Raw genomic sequence first — 24,647 nt, 5'->3', positions numbered from 1 at the left:
AGGCCTTTCTAATCGACCTGGCCGGGGTATCCTGGAATGACATTGACCTCATCCCGTCAGTAGATGATGCCTGGCTATTCTTTAAAAGTGCCTTCCTCACCAGCTTAAATAAGCATGCCCCTCTCAAAAAATGTAGAACTAGGAATAGATATAGTCCTTGGTTCACTCCAGACCTGTCTGCCCTTGACCAGTACAAAAACATCCTGTGGCGTTCTGCATTAGCATCGAATAGTGACATGCAACTTTTCAGGGAAGTTAGGAACAAATATACACAGGCAGTTAGAAAAGCTAAGGCAAGCTTTTTCAAACAGAAATTTGCATCCTGTAGTACTAACTCAAAAAAGTTTTGGGACACTAAAGTCCATGGAGAATAAGAGCACCTCCTCCCAGCTGCCCACTGCTCTGAGGCTAGGAAACGCTGTCACCACCGATAAATCCACTATAATTGAGAATTTCAATAAGCATTTCTTTACGGCTGGCCATGCTTTCCACATGGCTACCCCTACCCACCCCTACTTCTCCTTTACCCAAATCCAGATAGCTGATGTTCTGAAAGAGCTGCAAAATCTGGACCCCTACAAAAAAGCCGGGCTAGACAATCTGGACCCTCTCTTTCTAAAATTATCTGCCAAAATTGTTGCAACCCCTTATTACTAGCCTGTTCAACCTCTCTTTCGTATCGTCTGAGATTCCCAAAGATTGGAAAGCTGCCGCGGTCATCCCCCTCTTCGGGGGTGACACTCTAGACCCAAACTGCTACAGACCTACAGTGGGGCAAAAAAGTATTTAGTCAGCCACCAATTGTGCAAGTTCTCCCACTTAAAAAGATGAGAGGCCTGTAATTTTCATCATAGGTACACTTCAACTATGACAGACAAAATTAGGGAAAAAAATCCAGAAAATCACATTGTAGGATTTTTTATGAATTTATTTACAAATTATGGTGGAAAATAAGTATTTGGTCAATAACAAAAGTTTATCTCAATACTTTGTTATATACCCTTTGTTGGCAAGGACAGAGGTCAAACATTTTCTGTGAGTCTTCACAAGGTTTTCACACACTGTTGCTGGTATTTTGGCCCATTCCTCCATGCAGATCTCCTCTAGAGCAGTGATGTTTTGGGGCTGTTGCTGGGCAACACGGACTTTCAACTCCCTCCAAAGATTTTCTATGGGGTTGAGATCTGGAGACTGGCTAGGCCACTCCAGGACCTTGAAATGCTTCTTACGAAGCCACTCCTTCGTTGCCCGGGCGGTGTGTTTGGGATCATTGTCATGCTGAAAGACCCAGCCACGTTTCGTTTTCAATGCCCTTGCTGATGATAGGCTTTGTTACTTTGGTCCCAGCTCTCTGCAGGTCATTCACTAGATCCCCCCCGTGTGGTTCTGGGATTTTTGCTCACCGTTCTTGTGATCATTTTGACCCCACGGGGTGAGATCTTGCGTGGAGCCCCAGATCGAGGGAGATAATCAGTGGTCTTGTATGTCTTCCATTTCCTAATAATTGCTCCCACAGTTGATTTCTTCAAACCAAGCTGCTTACCTATTGCAGATTCAGTCTTCCCAGCCTGGTGCAGGTCTACAATTTAGTTTCTGGTGTCCTTTGACAGCTCTTTGGTCTTGGCCATAGTGGAGTTTGGAGTGTGACTGTTTGAGGTTGTGGACAGGTGTCTTTTATACTGATAACAAGTTCAAATAGGTGCCATTAATACAGGTAACGAGTGGAGGACAGAGGAGCCTCTTAAAGAAGAAGTTACAGGTCTGTGAGAGATTGTTTGTTATTGACCAAATTCTTATTTTCCAACATAATTTGCAAATAAATTCATAAAAAATCCTACAATGTGATTTTCTGGATTTTTTTTCTCATTTTGTCTGTCATAGTTGAAGTGTACCTGTGATGAAAATTACAGGCCTCTCTCGTCATTTTAAGTGGGAGAACTTGCACAATGGGTGGCTGACTAAATACTTTTTTGCCCCACTGTATATCTATCCTACCCTGTCTTTTTAAGTTCTTCGAAAGCCAAGTTAACAAAACAGATTACTGACCATTTCGAAACCCACCATACCTTCTTCGCTATGCAATCTGGTTTCAGAGTTGGCCATGGGTAAACCTCAGCCACGCTCAAGGTTCTAAACGACATCATAACCGCCATCAAGACATTACTGTGCAGCCGTATTCATCGACCTGGCCAAGGCTTTCGACTCTGTCAATCACAACATTCTTATTGGCAGACTCGACAGCCTTGGTTTCTCAAATGATTGCCTCGCCTGGTTTACCAACTACTTCTCTGATAGAGTTCAGTGTGGGCCTGTTGTCCGGACCTCTGACAGTCTCTATGGGTGTGCCACAGGGTTCAATTCTCGGGCCGACTCTCTTTTCTGTATACATCAATGATGTTGCTCTTGCTGCTGGTGATTCTCTGATCCACCTCTACGCAGACGACACCATTCTGTATACTTCTGGCCCCTCCTTGGACACTGTGTTAACTAACCTCCAGACGAGCTTCAATGCCATTACAACTCTCCTTCCGTGGCCTACACCTGCTCTTAAACGCGAATAAAACTAAATGCATGCTATTCAATCGATCACTGCCCGCACCTGCTCGCCAGTCCAGCATCACTACTCTGGACGGCTCTGACTTAGAATACGTGGACAACTACAAACACCTGGGTGTCTGGTTAGACTGGTTAGACTGTAGACTATGTTCTCGTTGGCTGGCCCTCGCTTCATACTCGTCGCCAAACCCACTGGCTATAGGTTATCTACAAGTCTCTGCTAGGTAAAGCCCCGCCTTATCTCAGCTCACTGGTCACCATAGCAGCACCCACTTGTAGCATGCACAGGTATATTTCACTGGTCACCACCAAAGCCAATTCCTCCTTTGGTCGTCTTTCCTTCCAGTTCTCTGCTGCCCATGACTGGAACGAATTGCAAAAATCTCTGAAGCTGGAGACTCACATCTCCCTCACTAGCTTTAAGCACCAGCTGTCAGAGCAGCTTACAGATCACTGCACCTGTACATAGCCCATCTGTAAACAGCCCATCTATCTACCTACCTCATCCCCATACTGGTATTTATTTATTTATTTATTTTGCTCCTTTGCACCCCAGTATCTCTACCTGCACATTCATCTTCTGCCGATCTACCATTCTAGTGTTTAATTGCTATATTGTAATTACTTCGCCACCATGGCCTATTTATTTCCTTAACTTACCTCATTTGCACTCACTGTATATAGACTTTTTTTTTCTTTGGTTCTACTGTATTATTGACTGTATGTTTTGTTTATTCCATGTGTAACTCTGTGTTGTTGTATGTGTCGAATTGCTACACTTTATCTTGGCCAGGTCGCAGTTGCAAATGAGAGCTTCTTCTCAACTAGCCTACATGGTTAAATAAAGGTGAAATACAATTTTAAAAATAAAAATAGTACTCTTCAACTCGAGCATTTACATAGCATTTTTGCCCCATCCCACTGAAATAGTCAAGTGTATTTACTGCAATAAACAACTGTCCAAGGCAGTTAATACATAACATGCTCAGAGTAACTATAGAGAGAAATAGTAATGGCGTCTTTTTGGAGCCACTAACTCCGCCATGGTTAGTTGGACAAAGCCTATGGAGAAAATTAATGGCGTTTTGGCGTTCTATGAGATAATATTCATCAGCTAATGTCACTTTTTGGGAATTTTGAAAAAATGTATGTAATTAAAGAAAAAACAAAACACATAAAGGCTTCATAGTAATTTATAAAGGTCATGTTAACTGACTATGATCTCATAGAACAAAACGTGTAAGATCGCATAAGCCTGTGTTAACCTCAGACCTTATTTTCTGCGTTTATTCCAAAACCTTATTATTTTGCCATTCATTTTTCCTATATGGATGGCTGAACTGGGGGGCCAGGACCAAGTTTGGGAAACCCTAGACAAGACGTGACATAGTAAACAAAAAAATCTGGGACACTCAAATTAGTATGATATGTTACATTTGGTATGGTTATATAAGTCAGAAGGTTACTTAAGGCAAAAATGAAAGGAGGGTGGATGGATAGGCGTATAACGCAAAACTCTAACAGCCCAAAGGGCGGGTGGATTGGTTGGTTGGTCGGAGGATATATTGTACAAATTGCAATTCGTAACATATCATACAAAATGGATGACGGACAACCACAAATTAATTCATACCATACCAAACATAATATATAATACTAATTTGAGTGTCCCAGAATTTTCGTTTATTATGTTACGTCTACCCCTGAGTTCAGGTTGATCATATACATAAAGACAGCTAGGGAGAGCCACAGCAGTGTGCAATCTGCCACGGACTCAGATAAGTCACATATGTCTTAATAGTAGATAGAGGGAGGCAGACCTTTTCTCATGAAGGGGGAGATGGACTGGTCAAAGACTGGTTTGGGGATAAAGGAGTAGTTGGCCATCGGGTTCTCCTTCATGGTCTTAAAGGAGGTCAGCTCCACAATGCGGCTGATGACATCATCTGCGAGCGACAGATCAAGGTAGTGCATGATGCGCTCCACTTCTCGTTGAGGATTCTGTGAGGAAGACAAACAATGAGAATTTAGCTGGAATATGTGTGTGTGTGTGTGTGTGTGTGTGTGTGTGGGGGGGGGGGGGGGGGTAGTACTTGCAAAACACCATTAGAGTTTAGTTTGAGAAAGACGCCTCACATGTCCTCAACTGGCAGCTTCATTAAATAGTACCCGCAAAACACCAGTCTCAACATCAACAGTGAAGAGGCAACTGCGGGATGCTCTCCTTCTAGGCAGAGTTCCTATGTCCAAAGTCTGTGTTCTTTTGCCCATCTTAATCTTTTATTTTTATTGGCCAGTCTGAGATATAGCTTTTTCTTTGCAACTTTGCCTTTGCCTTTGTGTTTTGCGGGTACTATTTAATGAAGCTGCCAGTTGAGGACATGTGAGGCGTCTTTCTCAAACTTAACACTCTAATGTACTTGTCCTCTTGCTCAGTTGTGCAACGGGGCCTCCCACACGTCTTTCTATTCTGGTTAGCGCCAGTTTGTACTGATATGTGAAGGGAGTAGTACACATCATTGTACGAGATTTTCAGTTTCTTGGCAATTTCTCGCATGGAATTGCCTTCATTTGTCAGAACAAGAATAGACTGACGAGTTTCAGAAGAAAGGTCTTTGTTTCTGGCCATTTTGAGCCTGTAATCGTACCCACAAATGCTGATGCCGCAGATGCTCAACTAGTCTAAAGAAGGCCAATTTAATCGCTTCTTTAATCAGAGCAACAGTTTTCAGCTGTGCTAACATAATTGCAAAAGGGTTTTCTAATGATCAATTAGCCTTTTAAAATTATAAACTTGGAGTAGCTAACACAACGTGCCATTGGAACACAGGAGTGATGGTTGCTGATAATGGGCCTCTGTACGCCTATCGGGCACATTCTGACTTTGAATTTAAGCATGGGGAAACGCATGTGCCAGCCAGTTCTGCTTTTGGGGTAGAGATCATAGAAATGGAGGTGTGGCAGAGATGTGTTTACAGATAAGATCATTCTGATCATTCTGACCCTGGCTTCACACATAAATCCACCACCTTTACGAGAGAGAAAAGCTATACATTTATAAATTACAGTGCTGGTCATAAACTGTATATGTGCAAGTTTTTGTGTTGTGTGCTTCTCTATGTGTGCACATGCATCCGTGTGTGTGGACATTTGGTGCCACTCTCCCCTACCTCTTTCATGTCTTCATAGAAAATGTAGAGTATATTCCTCTTCTCTCGTTCCTCCCAGTAACCCTTCACATGGTCGTACCAGGACCCCCATGCCACTGAGGGAGAGTACAATACACAGTTGAACCACTTACACTCAAAACCAACCAACTCTCATTCTATCAGCATTTACATTAGCACTATCATAAAAGTATTCTGTCTCCATGATAAACACAGGCTAGAATTCTTTCACGGAAAGGGCATATTATTTTCTATGAACAGTTCGTGCAGGAGAAGCTGGGTCCCATGCCGTTGATTAACATTGTGCACCGCACGTGTCCTCTACGGAACGGATCTCGTGTATGATTGTATGGACCAAAGCTTTAAAGTTAAGCGGCAATTGTGTGCCTTGCAGCAGAATCCAGGGGTCTGACCTATGCAGGGATGAGGGTCAGCATCTATCCAGGACTGAGTGCCGAACTGCTAACACCGAGGGAAACCTACAACGAGGTGAGCTCCCAGCTACGCAAGTTAAAACTGAGATGTGGCTTCATCCGCCAGGCAAAACTAATCTTGACCTTCCAGAACACAACACACGTTTCCACAGCCAAGGAAGTGCAAGATGTCTTCAAGAAGCCCATCAAACCCAACACACAAGGGGATTAGCCAACAGATGGAACCCCATGACTGGCTTATTATTCAGGTACGCTATATCCATGCACAATCATGCAGCCTAGCCTATGGCTATGATGCTGCCCTCAGCATAAGACACTGAAGAGGATACCCCACACATTTGGGGAAAAGGAATAATATAAATATTATTGCTGAGCATTGAACTTGTTAGAATTATATTGCCTATGCTCCAGGACATTTACATAGAGATGACACCATGCCAATTAATGAACAATGGACAACATACAGACTTAAATCTGCTTGGGGGGATGATTTATAGAGAGGGTCTTGTGGGTGGTGACGTGACTTTCATTAACGTGATGACTGTTATTTATCGAATACTAACTATGTTTAATTGTCACCCAATTCTATTAATCATGTAACAATTAACTCATTAGGAATTTGGGGCCACCACGGGAGAAGTTGTTTAACGAGTTACTATCTCCTGAATTAACTCTAGAAGATATATAGATACAGTGCCTTGCGAAAGTATTCGGCCCCCTTGAACTTTGCGACCTTTTGCCACATTTCAGGCTTCAAACATAAAGATATAAAACTGTATTTTTTTGTGAAGAATCAACAACAAGTGGGGCACAATCATGAAGTGGAACGACATTTATTGGATATTTCAAACTTTTAACAAATCAAAAACTGAAAAATTGGGCGTGCAAAATTATTCAGCCCCTTTACTTTCAGTGCAGCAAACTCTCTCCAGAAGTTCAGTGAGGATCTCTGAATGATCCAATGTTGACCTAAATGACTAATGATGATAAATACAATCCACCTGTGTGTAATCAAGTCTCCGTATAAATGCACCTGCACTGTGATAGTCTCAGAGGTCCGTTAAAAGCGCAGAGAGCATCATGAAGAACAAGGAACACACCAGGCAGGTCCGAAATACTGTTGTGAAGAAGTTTAAAGCCGGATTTGGATACAAAAAGATTTCCCAAGCTTTAAACATCCCAAGGAGCACTGTGCAAGCGATAATATTGAAATGGAAGGAGTATCAGACCACTGCAAATCTACCAAGACCTGGCCGTCCCTCTAAATTTTCAGCTCATACAAGGAGAAGACTGATCAGAGATGCAGCCAAGAGGCCCATGATCACTCTGGATGAACTGCAGAGATCTACAGCTGAGGTGGGAGACTCTGTCCATAGGACAACAATCAGTTGTATATTGCACAAATCTGGCCTTTATGGAAGAGTGGCAAGAAGAAAGCCATTTCTTAAAGATATCAATAAAAAGTGTTGTTTAAAGTTTGCCACAAGCCACCTGGGAGACACACCAAACATGTGGAAGAAGGTGCTCTGGTCAGATGAAACCAAAATGGAACTTTTTCGCAACAATGCTAAACGTTATGTTTGGCGTAAAAGCAACACAGCTCATCACCCTGAACACACCATCCCCACTGTCAAACATGGTGGTGGAAGCATCATGGTTTGGGCCTGCTTTTCTTCAGCAGGGACAGGGAAGATGGTTAAAATTGATGGGAAGATGGATGGAGCCAAATACAGGACCATTCTGGAAGAAAACCTGATGGAGTCTGCAAAAGACCTGAGACTGGGACGGAGATTTGTCTTCCAACAAGACAATGATCCAAAACATAAAGCAAAATCTACAATGGAATAGTTCAAAAATAAACATATCCAGGTGTTAGAATGGCCAAGTCAAAGTCCAGACCTGAATCCAATCGAGAATCTGTGGAAAGAACTGACAACTGCTGTTCACAAATGCTCTCCATCCAACCTCACTGAGCTCGAGCTGTTTTGCAAGGAGGAATGGGAAAAAAGTTCAGTCTCTCGATGTGCAAAACTGATAGAGACATACCCCAAGCGACTTACAGCTGTAATCGCAGCAAAAGGTGGCGCTACAAAGTATTAACTTAAGGGAGCTGAATAATTTTGCACGCCCAATTTTTCAGTTTTTGATTTGTTAAAAAAGTTTGAAATATCCAATAAATGTCGTTCCACTTCATGATTGTATCCCACTTGTTGTTGATTCTTCACAAAAAAATACAGTTTTATATCTTTATGTTTTAAGCCTGAAATGTGGCAAAAGGTCGCAAAGTTCAAGGGGGCCGAATACTTTCGCAAGGCACTGTATATCTTACATCAATAACAATCACTTATTAATCATTACCTCATATCAGTCTCATTCTGAACATTGCAGACTTCTTGAATCCGCAAGAACCCCAGCCTTTCTGATTATTCAGTACTACACAAATTGATTTAATCATTTATTTACTAACTAACTAAATAATAACACAGAATACACATACACACTTACGTGACACAAACGTCCCTAGTGGACTGACAAGATATGACAGCTTGTTTCACATATGGAGGGAGGGGTAGATAAAGAGAGGGAGAGACAAATAGAGTCAAACTTATCGTACATTTGGAAACTACCCTCAAAGTAATAATAAGACTTTGCTCATGAACCACTGCTCGTTTGGGGTAAGGAATGTAATGTATTTATGTGTAGATGTCTTTGTCCTTTGTCTCTCTGAAACCGATCGATCCTTCTATGGGAAGTGGCTCGATGAGTGTAAGGCTCTGGTTGTCTACCAGAGGTCTCAATGTCCTTAGTTGTTCCGGGTTGTAGTGGATGTTTCTTCAGATACACCAGTTATTGTCTGATAGGATCTTCTCCTTCCTTTCTCGGGTAGATAGTCAAATTCTAGATCCATTTACATGTACAGCTGGAGACTGTCAAATGTTCTGGTCTAGTCTTTATCTTCTTCACTCGTGTTGAGTCTTAGAGTTTCAACCATTCATAATGTTTAGCTCACACTGTCCATCTGCTGGTCTGAATATGTTACATTTTAGACAGTCCTTTTATGCATTCTGGTTGGAAAGGTGGTTCCATCCCACTGACATGCTCTTCTGACCTCATTAGGGGCGTGACTTAGTTAATGTGCAACGGACATGAAAAACTATTATCTCATTAGAAAACCAAAATCACATTCCTATCTTAACAAACATAGTTTCATTGTTCTTCATATTCTATTAGCATCATATTGGATGGAAAACTGAAAGCTAGAATGTGTTTCCTTCCTAAGTTACAGTATTTGGTTCATACAGTTTTTAATAACATCACAAAATAATAAACAATATGACAGGATTATTCTTTAGATCCCCACAGACCATTCTTAACATTCCTATCTTATAAATATTATTCCAAAGTTCACTCTTTGGGCAAAATGTCTCTGTAACAAAGACATTCCTTTCCCAATACTGAGGAGCAAAGGGAGAGTTCTCTTTCACTTAATTTACGACAGGGTGTGACGGCGTCATCTCTCCTGTGGGAGAGAGGGGGGTCTGCCTATCTGTCAGCCATTTGGCATGCTGATCTAAGGCCTTGGATCCTCACCCAGAGTCATGACAGTGGTGAGCGACCAATTGGTGGGTTTCCCTGTGGGTCCTGCTTTTTATTTTGTATATCCATGGGCTTTTCAACATTAAAGATAGTATTGACATTCTAGAAGAACAATGGCAACACTAGCTATTCTCTAAGGAATTTGAAAGGCCTTAATATTCCTATCAAACATTCCAGCTGTCTTGATATTTTAGCAAGAAACCATATAACAATGCCCCAAGAAACACACCTGCTCCAAAAGGATGCAAATAGAATAGATAACCATTTCTACAAACTGGCTGTTTTTCATCAGCCCCAAACAAAACTAAGGGTGCAATAATGATACATAAGAAACTCAAAATCACCATCCTTGATAAAGGCAAAAACCAAGAAGGCAGAATCACTTTCCTTAAATGTATCCATAATGGAAATAAAAATTGCCTTTATTCATGTGTTTGCTCCAAATTCATATGATCCTCAGTTTTTTATTCTCTGAACACCATATTGTTAGAATTAACTGAATTCCAACTGGTTATTAGGACAGACATGAATGCCAATCTGAACATGCAGGACAAATCTAATAAAACCAACTACAATCCACAGGCAACCAAGGCTGTCCAACATATACTCTCTGATTACAACCTCAATGATGCCTGGCGAGCTCATAACTCTAAAGCAAAATGCTTTAGGGTACACTTTCTATTCAAACAGGCACAATATATTGTCCCGAATCGATTTCCTGCTATTATCTACTCCTCTATTTTCTTTAATCAAGAAAATGTAAGTTCGACACAATATGACCCTATGTAATCACCAGGCGTATTACTTACTGCTAGATACAAATTTCAGAATCTCCTTAAAGAGCCACAAGATGGCGCTGTAATGTTTCCTTATTACAAAATGCAACTTTCTGTGAACAATTTGAAACTGAATTTCAATAATTCATATTTATGAAGAAAAATTAAGTCAATGATCCTCAGATTTTATAGGACACCATTAAAGGTTTTATTGAAAACAATGCAACTTCATTTGCATCTGGGCTGAATTAATAAAAATGAAAGAAGATATCAGAAGTGTCAAAGTTATTAATAATGTTAGAGCGTTCTCAACAAACACTTTTATAAGACCAGGTAGGGACTACACGATTCAAAGTCAAGACATAACTACATCTTTTGATAAGATAGTGAGCAAAATTTGCCATCCATCAAGTTAGACAATTACTTCCATGGTAATCAAGCCAGTCATCTACTGACTAACAAGCTTCACAGTAACAATAAATTAGTGGATATTGCAACTATTCAATCTGAATGAGGTGAATTACTATCAGAACCCATGTATTGGTCACATGCACGTGGTTAGCAGATGTTATTGGGAGTGTAGTGAAATGCTTGTGCTTGTAGTTCCGACAGTGCAGCAATATCTAACATGTAATCGAACAATTCCACAACAATTACCTAATACACACAAATCTAAATAAAGAAATGGAATAAGAATATATACAGTTGAAGTCTGAAGTTTACATACACTTAAGTTGGAGTCATTAAAACTAGTTTTTCAACCACTCCACAAATTTCTTGTTAACAAACTATAGTTTTGGCAAGTCGGTTAGGACATCTTCTTTGTGCATGACACAAGTCATTTTTCCAACAATTGTTTACAGACAGATTGTTTCACTTATAATTCACTGTATCACAAATCCAGTGGGTCAGAAGTTTACATACGCTAAATTGACTGTGCCTTTAAACAGCTTGAAAAATTCCAGAAAATTATGTCATGACTTTAGAAGCTTCTGATAGTCTAATTGACATCATTTGTGAGTCAATTGGAGGTGTACCTGTGAATGTATTTCAAGGCCTACCTTCAAACTCAGTGCCTCTTTGCTTGACATCATGAGAAAATCAAAGAAATCAGCGAAGACCTCAGAAAAAAATTGTAGACCTCCACAAGTCTGGTTCATCCTTGGGAGCAATTTCCAAACGCCTGAAGGTACCATCTATACAAACAATAGTACGCAAGTATAAACACCATGGGACCACACAGTCGTCATACCGCTCAGGAAAGAGACGCGTTCTGTCTCCTAGAGATTAACGTACTTTGGTGTGAAAAGTGCAAATCAATCCCAGAATAACAGCAAAGGACCATGTGAAGATGCTGGAGGAAACAGGTACAAAAGTATCTATATCCACAGTAAAACGAGTCCCATATCGACATAACCTGAAAGGCCGCTCAAGAAGGAAGAAGCCACTGCTCCAAACCACCATAAAAAAGACAGACTACGGTTTGCAACTGCACATGAGGACAAAAGATCGTACTTTTTGGAGAAATGTCCTCTGGTCTGATCAAACAAAAATAGAACTGTTTGGCCATAATGACCATTGTTATGTTTGGAGGAAAAAGAGGGATGCTTGCAAGCCAAAGAACACCATCCCAACCGTGAAGCAGGGGGTGGCAGCATCATGTTGTGGGAGTGCTTTGCTGCAGGAGGGACTGGTGCAATTCACAAAATAGATGGCATCATAAGGGAGGAAAAGTATATGGATATATTAAAGCAACATCTCAAAACATCAGTCAGGAAGTTAACGTCTCTTGGGTAGAGGACAGTATTTTGACGTCCAGATGAAAAGCGTGCCCAAAGTAAACTGCCTGTTACTCAGGCCCAGAAGCTAGGATATGCATATAATTGGTAGATTTGGATAGAAAACACTCTAGTTTCTAAAACTGTTCAAATGATGTCTGTGACAGACAGGCGAAACCCCGAGGACAAACCGTCCCCCCCCCCCCAAAAAAATTCTGTCTACCTATTTTCAATGGCTATCACTTTTATTATAAGGCCAAGTCCTCCCAGATTGCAGTTCCTAGGGCATCCACTAGATGTCAACAGTCTTTAGAAAGAGTGTCAAGCTGGCTTTTGGAAAAATGAGCCAGAAATTGTAGTTTTTCTTGGTGGCTCCCATTTTGGCTGTAGTGTTTTCATGCATGTGGATGAGAATGCATTCTTTGTTGTTTATCACCGGTAAAGACAATAACGATTCTCCGTCTTAAATTTTATGATTTATTTACGTGTTAGGGTAGCTGAGGTTTGATTATAAACATTGTTTGACTTGTTTGGATAAGTTTATTGGTAACGTTTGGGATTCATTTTGTATGCATTTTGAAGGAGGGAAACCGGTGGATTATTGAATGAAGCGTGCCAGCTAAACTGAGTTTTGGGGGTTATAAAGAAGGACTTTATCGAACAAAAGGATCATTTGTGATGTAGCTGGGACCTTTTGGAGTGCCAACAGAACAAGATCTTCAAAGGTAAGGCTTTTATTATATCGCTATTTCTGACTTTCGTGGCGCACCTGCCTGGTTGAAAAATGTTTTTCATGCTTTTGTATGCGGGGCGCTGTCCTCAGATAATTGCATGGTGTGCTTTCACCGTAAAGCCTTTTTGAAATCTGACACAGCGGCTGGATTAACAAGAAGTTAAGCTTTATTGTGATGTATGACACTTGTATTTTCATGAATGCGCCAGAAATGTGAATTTCACGCTCTGCCGTTTCACCGGATGTTGTCGAGGTGGGTCGCTAGCGGAATGCCTGCGCCAGAAAGGTTAATGAGTAGAAATTGAATCATCTTGCTGTGGTTCCCTGACACACATAGGTTGATGGAGTGGTATTGTGGGTGACCCGGCATATAGAACGCCCGTTCAGCGCTCTAACATTAATGGGAATGGAGAGGAGCTGAGTGGGGATGTTCAGCTCGGAAGCCAGGATAGCATCCATAAAGCTGTCATCGGCCCCAGAGTCGATGAGTACCCGAAGAGATTGACTGGTTCCCCCACAGAAAAATGGCATGAAAAGGGGTGCGAGTAAAGGGAGAAGAAAAGTTATCTGTATGGCCCACCAGAGTACTCACTCCTACTGGTGAGACTGGTCTTTTAGTGGGCAGGTGGAGACGAAATGACAAGTAGTCACGCAATTCAGGCAACTCTTAGTGTGAAGCCTGTATAGCCGTTCAGCTGGAGACAGCCTAGCTCTGGCCTAGTTGCATAGGCTCGGGAAGAGGTGAATCGGCATCTTCGAAGGCTCTCTGAGAAACTTGGGTAGCCTCGGGTTCTCTCAACAACGGAGCTGTCAGGGACTTTCAGGATAGCTCAGAGACGAGGTGGAATCGACTCGCCTCTCATTCCTTCGTTCCCGTAGTCGCCCATCGATCCAAATTGTCAAGGTGATGAGTGAGTCGAGATCCATTGGTAGTTCCCGAACTGCAAGCTCATCCTTTACTTCCTCCGATTCTCCATGCAGGAACATGTCAAATAGTGCCTCCGTGTTCCAGGCTCTCTCAATTGCCAACGTGTGGAAATCAACCGCATAGTCTGCCACACTGCGGGAGTCTTGATGAAGCTGGAGTAACTTCTGGGCAGCCTCTCTCCCGGACAATACGTTCTTTACTTCCGCCACAAACTCCTCCAGATTGAAGCATACGACAACTCCTCGTGCCTTCCAATGGTGGCTCCTTGGGAGAAGATGGCGTTGCGGAGCTGGTCCGAGTCTGCTGGGTTGTACTGGCAATGACGTTTCAGGTAAAACCCAGATGCAGAGTATCAAAGTAACAAAAGTTTATTACTAACACAGGGACAGGCAAAACGACAGGGGCAGGCAGAGGTCAGTAATCCAGTGTGGTGTGGCAAGGTACAAACGGTTGGCAGGCTCAGGGTCAGGGCAGGCAGAAAGGTCAAAACCGGGAAAAACTAGAAGTCACAGTCAACTTAGTGTATGTAAACTTCTGACCCACAGGAATTGTGATACAGTGAAATAATCTGTCTGTAAACAATTGTTGAAAAAATGACTTGTGTCATGCACAAAGTAGATGTCCTAACTAACTCGCCAAAACTATAGTTTGTTAACAAGAAATTTGTGGAGTGGTTGAAAAACGAGTTTTAATGACTCCAACCTAAGTGTATGTAAACTTCCGACTTCAACTGTACATATGCTATTTGGCCAAAAACATGTGAACACGTGCTCATCGAACATCTCATTCTAAAATCATGGGCATTAATATGGAGTTGGTCCCTTTTTTGCTGCTATAACAGTCTCCACTCTTCTAGGAAGGCTTTCTACTGGATGTTGGAACATTGCTGCAGGAACTTGCTCCCATTCAGCCACAAGAGCATTAGTGGGGTTGGGAACTGATGTTGGGCGATTAATCCTGGCTCGCAGTCAGCATTTCAATTCATCCCAAAGGTGTTCAATGGGGTTGAGGTCAGGGCTCTCTGCAGACCAGTCAAGTTCTTCCACACCGATCTCGACAAACCATTTCTGTATGGGCCTCTATTTTGTGCATGGGGGCATTGTCATGCTGAAACAGGAAAGGGCCTTCCCCAAATTGTTGCCACAAAGTTTGAATCACAGAATGGTCTAGGATGTCATTGTATGCTGTAGCGTTAAGACTTCCCTTCACTGGAACTAAGGGGCCTAGCTCGAACCATGAAAAATAGCCCCAGACCATTATTCCTCCTCCACCAAACTTTACAATTGTCACGACATATTGGGGCAGGTAGCGTTCTCATGACATCCGCCAAACCCAGATATGTCCGTCGGACTGCCAGATGGTGAAGCGTGATTCAACCCTCAAGAGAACGCATTCCCGCTGCCAATGGCGGCGAGCTTTACACCACTCCAGATGACACTTGACATTGCGCATGGTGATCTTAGGCCAGTTTGCGGCTGCTCGGCCATGGAAACCCATTTCATTAAGTTCCCGACGAACAGTTCTTGTGCTGACATTGCTTCCAGGGGCAGTTTGGAACTCGGTAGTGAGTGTTGAAACCGAGAATATATTATTTTTACGCTCTACAGCACCCGTTCTATGAGCTTGTGTGGCCTACACCTTCGCAGCTGAGCCATTGTTGCAGCTCTAGGAGGGCAGAAATTTGCCCAACTCAATTGTTGGAAAGGCGACATCCTATCACGGTGCCACATGGAATGTCATTGACCTTTTCAAGACGGGCTACTCTACTGCCAATGCTTGTCTATGGAGATCGCATGGCTGTGTGCTCATTTATCCTGGCATTGAAAGCACCATGCTCTACCAACTGAGGCATAAAGGACCACATTGGTATTAGTCATTTAGGAAAATGTTAGTTTCATTATATTACTTACGTTCTCCATTCATGAACTTGTGGATGTAGCCGTCCCACGGTCCAGGCTCAGGCTGGGTTAGATTCATGCGGTCAAAGTGGTAGTAGCTGACCAGGTTGTCCTTAGCATTCCTTGCAACATAGATAACCTGGGGAGAAGATGGCCATTGGAAGGTGTATCGTTTTGGTTGTCATTTACTGTTCTATGGATAATTTTTCAGATAACGTTAACTGAACATATTTACTTAATTCTAAAGCATCTCCAAACTCATAAAAAAAAAAATCTGAATCTAGTACCTTTCACACTATAATTCCGACCAGAACTGTAATGTGCTAGCTCTGATATTGTCCCTTCACATCGTCCTTTTCAGCATGGTTCCAACAACTACGGTGGATGCATAACTAGCCCAGCACAGTACAGTTCGGCTCAGCTTAGTAGTATGAAAAGGGAATTAGGAGTCGTACTCCACCTTACCTTGCATTTGTTTTTCCAGAACCCTTCGGGCACCAACTTGAAAGGCAGATGGGTCTTGATGACCCTTGGGGGGTCCATGTTTTTAAGGAGGCTCAAGCCTAGGAGACACAATAGGATAAGTAAAATATTAGGGAGTTCTTGAAGGGTTAAAGTATGGGTCATTCTTACATTGCACTGGCTTTTGCATCCCTCGCCTTGAATTTGGGGATGTGGTTTGATGTGGGTGTGTTATGTTTCCTATGTTTTTTTGCTATGATTCTTTGGTATGTATGTTTGTTATGTTCGTACCCTGGCAGTTATTGTTGTTTGACCCTCTATACTCAACATAGTTGAGTTATCCTTAACATCCTAAACCACTGTACTATTTTTGACAGGGCCCTGAGTTTGAGGATGAGCTTGGAGGGTACTATGGTGTTGAAGGCTGAGCTATAGTCAATGAACAGCATTCTTACATAGGTATTCCTCTTGTCCAGATGGGATAGGGCAGTGTGCAGTGCGATGGCGATTGTATCATCTGTGGATCTATTTGGACAATATGCAAATTGAGGTGGGTCTAGTGTGTCTGGTAAGGTGGAGGTTATATGATCCTTAACTAGCTTCTCAAAGCACTTCATGATAAGAGAAGTGAGTGCTACGAGGCGATAGTCATTTAGTTAAGTTACATTTGCTTTCTTGAGTACAGGAACAATGGTGGATATCTTGAAGCAAGTGGGGACAGCAGACTGGGATAGGGAGATTGAATATTTCTGTAAATACTCCAGCCAGCTGGTCTCTGCATGCTCTGAGGACGCGGCTAGGGATGTCGTCTGGGCTGGCAGCCTTGCGATGGTTAACATGCTAAAACGTCTTACTCACATTGGCCACGGAGAACGAGAGCCCACAGTCCTTGGGAGCGGGCCGCGTCGGTGACACTGTGTTATCCTCAAAGTGGGCGAAGAAGGTGTTTAGAATGTCTGGAAGATGTCGTGTCCACGACACGACTGAGTTTTCCCCTTTGTAATCCTTGATTGTCTGTAGACCCTGGCACATACTTCTCATGTCTGAGCTGTTGAATTGCGACTCCACTTTATCTCTGTACTGACGTTTTTCTTGTTTGATTGCCTTACGGAGGGAATAACTACAGTGTTTTTTATTTAAAAAAAATAAAACCCTTTTTCTCCCCAATTTCGTGGTATCCAATTGTTGTAGTAGCTACTATCTTGTCTCATCACTACAACTCCCGTACAGGCTCGGGAGAGACAAAGGTTGAAAGTCATGCGTCCTCCGATACACAACCCAACCTAGCCGCACTGCTTCTTAACACAGCGCGCATCCAACCTGGAAGCCAGCTGCACCAATGTGTACCTGGCAACCTTGGCTAGCGCGCACTGCACCCGGCCCGCCACAGGAGTCGCTGGTGCGCGATGAGACAAGGACATCCCTACCGACCAAGCCCTCCCTAACCCGGACAACGCTAGGCCAATTGTGCGTCGCCCCATGGACCTCCCGGTCGCGGCCGGTTACGACAGAGCCTGGGCGCGAACCCAGATTCTATGAAGGCACAGCTGGCGCTGCAGTACAGAGCCCTTAACCACTGCGCCACCCGGGAGGCCTCCAGTGTTTGTTTTCAACCATATTCCCAGTCACCTTGCCATGGTTAAATGCGATGGTTCGTGTTTTCAGTTTTTGCGTGAATGCTGCCATCTAAACACATTTTTTGGTTTGGGTAGGTTTTAATAGTCACAGTAGGAACAACATCCCCTATACACTTCCAGATGAACTCAGTCATCATGTCTGTGTATACGTCAATGCTATTCTCAGAGGCAACCCGGAACATATCCCAGTCCATCAAGGTGAGGGGTATTCCTTACTAATCAGTTACCTTGATTCATATTGGGACCAATCTTGTCCAGAAAGTTGACTCAAGTTTGCGAAAATGCACCTGGAAGAACCTAGATGATCATCAAAACTCTGTTCTATAGACAGATTAATCAAAAGTATAACTTTTTGGATGACATGGGTCCCGTCATGCCCGGTGAAAACCAAACACTTCATTCCATGGTAAGAACCTCATACCAACGGTCAAGCGTGATGGTCGTGTGATGGTTTGGGGATGCTTTGCTGCCTCAGGACATGGACAACTTGCTTTAATAGAAGGAACCATGAATTCTGCTCTGTATCAGAGAATTCTACAGGAGAATGTCAGGCCATCCGTCTGTGAGCTGAAGCTGAAGCGCAGCTATTTCATGCAGCAAGACAATGATCCAAAACATACTATCAGGTCTGCATGAAAATGGTTAAACATTTGAAGTTTTGGAATGGCTAAGTCAAAATCCAGGCCTAATCCCAATGTTGTGGCAGGACTTAAAACAAGCAGTTCATGCTTGAAAAACTACTATAAAATGTTGCTGAGTTAAAGCAGTTCTGTATACAAGAGTGGGCTAAAATTCCTCCATAGCGATGTGACAGGCTGATCAACAACTACAGGAAGCATTTTGTTGCAGTCATTGCAGCTAAAGGTGGTACAACCAGTTATTGAATGTAAGGGGGCAATTACTTTTTCAGACAGTGGAATTGGGTGTTGCACAACTTTGTTAATGAAATATGTAAAATAAGTATAGATTTTTTTGTTATCTGTAAACTCCGGTTCCCTTTATCTAATATTAGGTTTTGGTTCTAGATCTGATAACATTCAGTATAAAAAATATGCAAAAATCAGAAAGGTGGCAAAAACTTTTTCATAGAACTGTATTTGCTGCTTCGTCACTCAATCCCGTTTTAAAAGTCTCCCTAAATGTTTTACATTCCCTGAGACCAACCAGAAATGTTTCCTTCTGCAAATAGCCTACTACTGTAGGTGTGTTTCGCTCAGTGCAACAGAAAGCAGGGGTGTAGTGCTGCCACATAGTTGCTATGTAACTTCTTACAATGGTGCTGGTTTAGTAAATTTAGATCAAAGCTGAATCAATGTCTTTCAAGATCATATAATGATTCATTAGTATTCTACCTGACATAACCAAATCCAAATAGAATAGTATATTATAATGTTACTGTTACACCAAAAACACCACCTAATTTCTTACAGTATTTTAGGATACTTAACATTATTTGTCACATGCGCCAAATACAAGTGTAGACCTCACAGTGAAATTCTAACTTACAACCCCTTAACCAACAGTGCAGTTCAAATAGAGTTAAGAAAATATTTACCAAATAAACTAAAGTAAAAAATAATAAAAAGTAACGCAATAACATAACAATAACGAGGCTATATACAGGGGGTACCGGTACCGAGTCAGTGTGCGGAGGTACAGGTTAGTTGAGGTAATTTTTACATGTAGGTAGGGTTGAAGTGACTATGCATAGATAATAAACAGCGAGCAGCAGCAGTGTATAAAACAAATGGAAGGGGGTGGGGGTCAATGTAAATAGTCCGGTGGCCATTTGATTAGATGTTCAGCAGTCTTATGGCTTGGGGTAGAAGCTGTTAAGGAGATTTTGGTCCTAGACTTGACGCTCCGGTACCGCTTGCCATGTGGTAGCAGAGAAAACAGTCTATGACTTGGGTGACTGGAGTCTCTGACAATTTTATGAACTTTCCTCTGACACCGCCTATTATATACTGTAGGTCCTGGATGGCAGGAAGCTTGGCCCCAGTGATGTACTGGGCCGTTCGCACTACAATCTGTAGCGCCTTACGGTCAGATGCAGAGCAGTTCCCATACCAGACAGTAATGCAACCTGTCAGAATGCTATCGATGGTGCAGCTATAGAACTTTTTTGAGAATCTGGGGACCCATGCCAAATCTTTTCAGTCTCCTGAGGCGGAAAAGGTTTTGTTGTGCTCTCTTCACAACTGTCTTAGTGTGTTAGGACCATGAAAGTTCTGAAGATCTCATGCAACGCTGTGTACTACTCCCTTCACAGATCAGCCAAACTGGCTCTCCCCAGAATAGAAAGAGGAGTGGGAGGCCCCGGGGCACAACTGAGCAAGAAGACAAGTACATTAGAGTGTCTAGTTTGAGAAACAGATGCCTCACAAGTCCTCAGCTGGCAGCTTCATTGAATAGTACCTGCAAAACACCAGTCTCAATGTCAACAGTAAAGAGGCGACTACGGGATGCTGGCCTACTAGGCAGAGTTGCAAAGAAAAAGCCATATCTCAGACTGGCCAATAAAAAGAAAAGATTAAGATGGGCAAAAGAACACAGACACCGGACAGAGGAACTCTGCCTTACAAAACAACAGACAAAAATGTAAATGCAATAAAAAATGTTTTTTAAATTCAAACAAAAAAGATAATAAAAAAATAATGAGACATTAGCCGTAGGCAATACATTTCTTGGCAATCGCTAGCAATATTTCTGTTAGCTTTATAGTATGGCTTTGCCTAAGATTGGAATTAGTAAATTTACCCAGTAGACAGACCTCCGGGTCTAAAGGGAATGCAGCCCCATGAATTGAGTATATGGTATCACATACCCCCTGCCAGAATCCGTTTAGTTTTGAACACTGTCAAGTGGAGTGGACGAATGTTCCTTCATCTGAGCCACATCTAAAACATAGGGAGGAGATATCAGGGTTGAACTTGTGCATTCTAGATGGGGTGATATAGAGCTGATGAAGGAAATTAAACTGGATCAGTCTGTATCTGGAGTTCAATGGGAAAGTAACACCATCCCTGTATAGGTCACTCCATAGCCCCTCATCAAGATCAATACCCAGATCTTTTCCCCATCTAAATCGGGTTTATTTTGCTCCGGCAGTGGTAGTCCTGACATAAGAGCATCGTAAACACAGGAAATGGTCTTGAACAATGGTTGATCTGCATGGCAGAGTTGTTCAATAGGTGACATCTTAGGTAGGTTCCATTGTCCCTTGAGATTCACCCTAATAAAATGTTGTAGTTGTATGTAACTTAAGAAGTCCTTGTTAGACAAGTGGTATTTCTGTTTCAGCTGTTCGAAGGACGTACGAATTCCCTCCTCATAACAATGAGAGTGATACCCTTATCAGACCATGGTCTAAAGTTACTATTCTGGAAAAACATAGGAATCAATCTATTGTTCCATAGAGGGGTTTTAGGGGAAATAAAACCTCTCGTCTGAACAGCTCATGCAGTAGCACCATGCCAGGACAGAATTTATAATTAAAGGGTTGTCTGTGGTAGTTTTTATAGATCTTCTGTCCCATTTGTAAAATAATTCTGCCCCAGAGTCCTCATTCAACCATGAGGGAGAATGACCATTGTCAAACCTCTGAGCCAGAAATCTAAACTGCGCAACCCAGTAAAACATCCTGAAATTGGGGAGGTTTAAGCCCCCTTGACCGTAGTCAAGGGTCAGTTTGTCCAGTCTAACCCTAGGGGTTTTGCCGTGCCATATAAAATGTCTGGTCAACTTGTCGAGAGAGGGGGCACATGGATGGGGAGAGATTGCAACAAATATAGAAATCTGGGCAAGACATTCATGTTAATTAAATTAATTCTACCCAGTAGAGTGAGAGGCAAGTCCATCCATTTTCACAGGTCACCTTCCACCTTTTGCAACAAGCTGACCAGATTGAGTTTATAGAGGTTGTTCAGGTTACCATCCACCATCACCACCCAAATATGTGAAGCCCATAGGCGACCATCTAAAAGGAAACTTATGCTTAGTGGTATGATGATCAAAGACAGACAACGGTAAGATTTTGCTTTTGTTAATTTTTAAATTGACCTTATATCCAGAGAAATAACTATAATACTGTAATAGGTTATGTAAGTGAGAGAGGGAATGTTCTGGATAGAAATAAGATAAGGTCGTCCACAAAAAGTGATAATTTATGAGTATGGTGGCCCACCTCAAAGCCATGTACAGTGGGGCAAAAAAGTATTTAGTCAGCCACCCATGTGCAAGTTTTCCCACAAAAAAGATGAGAGAGGCCTGTAATTTTCATCATAGGTACACTTCAACTATGACAGACAAAATTAGGAAAAAACTACAGAAAATCACATTGTAGGATTTTGAATTCATTTATTTGCAAATTATGGTGGAAAATAAGTATTTGGTCAATAACAAAAGTTTATCTCAATACTTTGTTATATACCCTTTGTTGGCAATGACAGAGGTCAAACGTTTTCTGTAAGTCTTCACAAGGTTTTCACACACTGTTGCTGGTATTTTGGCCCATTCCTCCATGCAGATCTCCTCTAGAGCAGTGATGTTTTGGGGCTGTTGCTGGGCAACATGAACTTTCAACTCCCTCAAAAGATTTTCTAAGGGGGTGAGATCTGGAGATTGACTAGGCCACTCCAGGACATTGAAATGCTTCTTACGAAGCCACTCCTTCGTTGCCCGGGCGGTGTGTTTGGGATCATTGTCATGCTGAAAGACCCAGCCACGTTTCCTCTTCAATGCCCTTGCTGATGGAAGGAGGTTTTCACTCAAAATCTCACGATAAATTAATTCTTTCCTTTACACGGATCAGTCTTCCTGGTCCCTTGGCAGAAAAACAGACCCAAAGCATGATGATTCCACCCCTATGCTTCACAGTAGGTATGGTGTTCTTTGGATGCAACTCAGCATTCTTTGTCCTCCAAACACGACGAGTTGAGTTTTTACCAAAAAGTAATATTTTGGTTTCATCTGACCATATGACATTCTCCCAATCTTCTTCTGGATCATCCAAATGCTCTCTAGCAAACTTCAGATGGGCCTGGACATGTACTGGCTTAAGCAGGGGGACACGTCTGGCACTGCAGGATTTGAGTCCCTGGCGGCGTAGTGTGTTACTGATGGTAGGCTTTGTTACTTTGGTCCCAGCTCTCTGCAGGTCATTCACTAGGTCCCCCCGTGTGGTTCTGGGATTTTTGCTCACCGTTCTTGTGATCATTTTGACCCCACGGGGTGAGATCTTGCGTGGAGCCCCAGATCGAGGGAGATTATCAGTGGTCTTGTATGTCTTCCATTTCCTAATAATTGCTCCCACGGTTGATTTCTTCAAACCAAGCTGCTTACCTATTGCAGATTCAGTCTTCCCAGCCTGGTGCAGGTCTACAATTTAGTTTCTGGTGTCCTTTGACAGCTCTTTGGTCTTGGCCATAGTGGAGTTTGGAGTGTGACTGTTTGAGGTTGTGGACAGGTGTCTTTTATACTGATAACAAGTTCAAACAGGTGCCATTAATACAGGTAACGAGTGGAGGACAGAGGAGCCTCTTAAAGAAGAAGTTACAGGTATGTGAGAGCCAGAAATCTTGCTTGTTTTCCACCATAATTTGCAAATAAATTCATTAAAAATCCTACAATGTGATTTTTTCTGGATTTTTTCTCATTTTGTCTGTCATAGTTGAAGTGTACCTGTGATGAAAATTACAGGCCTCTCTCATCTTTATAAGTGGGAGAACTTGCACAATTGGTGGCTGACTAAATACGTTTTTGCCCCACTGTACATATGAGATGAATAATGCAAGATATGCAAACATTATTAAGTGACTATGCTTAGGACATCCGGGATCCATTGAGTGAAGAAATGGACTGGGTCACGGCCCTTGCGGTCCTCTTTCAATCCCACCACACGGATATTGCTACGCCTGCTCTGGTTCTCCATCTGGTCTACCTTGTTTATGAGAGAGGCGTTGTCCTTCTGCAGCTGTGATAGACTGCAAGATGGCGTAGCAGTGCAGACGTGGTTTGTCGTTCTCCCCTGTACATTTTGTATTTTTCGTATTTTTTTGTATATATTTCCATTTATTTTCAAATTAAATATACCTTCCGGTAACCTGCCTCACCCAATTTGATACGGAGCCGCAATTTTTAGACCTTTTAGCCAGAACCTCCATCAGCAGCTAGCCATCAGAAGCTAACCAGCTAATTAGCTACTAGCTATTTCGTCATTGTCAGCCACTGCTAGCGGCCTTTACCTTCGGCACAGACACCAGACGCTTTATTCAACTTGCCAGCCTGCCAGTATCGGACTGTTTTCTCCACTACAATGCCAGATTCCTGCCGTAAGCCCTGGACCATTACTCCTGATCATCACAGCTAGCTAGCTGCCACTGAGTGGCCCAGCACGGAAGCTAGCTATGAGCCAGGCCCACCTCCCGGCCCGCTCAGTAATCACTCAGCTACACAGCTGATGCCGCCAGGACTCTTCCCGGACTCTTTCCCAACACGGCTAGAATTCCACTACTCCACCGGATCCTTGCTGTAAACTCTGGACCTTCGCACCGGGTCATCACTGCTAGCTAGCTGCTACCGAGTGGCTATAGTTGCTAACTCCCTGCCCCGAAGCTAGCACCAGTTAGCCGCGAGCCAGGTGCATCTCCCGGTGTTAAAGGAATATAACAATTCCTATAT

General features: G+C 42.5%; 1 protein-coding gene across 1 annotated transcript in view; it reads right to left on the bottom strand.

The window, feature by feature from the left end:
• Window positions 1–24,647, bottom strand: part of sult1st6 (sulfotransferase family 1, cytosolic sulfotransferase 6) — a 45,943-nt gene that overhangs the window by 1,324 nt on the left and 19,972 nt on the right. Inside the window, exons 3-6 of the mRNA XM_036946678.2 lie at window positions 16,333–16,430; window positions 15,880–16,006; window positions 5,727–5,821; window positions 4,377–4,557 (exon numbers count right to left, since the gene is read on the bottom strand). Coding sequence (XP_036802573.2) covers window positions 4,377–4,557; window positions 5,727–5,821; window positions 15,880–16,006; window positions 16,333–16,430 — 501 coding nt within the window. The remainder of the gene's footprint in view (window positions 1–4,376; window positions 4,558–5,726; window positions 5,822–15,879; window positions 16,007–16,332; window positions 16,431–24,647) is intronic.

Source organism: Oncorhynchus mykiss, chromosome 16 (genome assembly GCF_057628025.1).
Source record: "Oncorhynchus mykiss isolate SJ-2025 chromosome 16, ASM5762802v1, whole genome shotgun sequence".
Taxonomy (NCBI): Eukaryota; Metazoa; Chordata; class Actinopteri; order Salmoniformes; family Salmonidae; genus Oncorhynchus; species Oncorhynchus mykiss.
The sequence above is the reverse complement of the archived record's forward strand: the minus strand, read 5'-3'. Positions and strand labels throughout refer to the sequence as shown.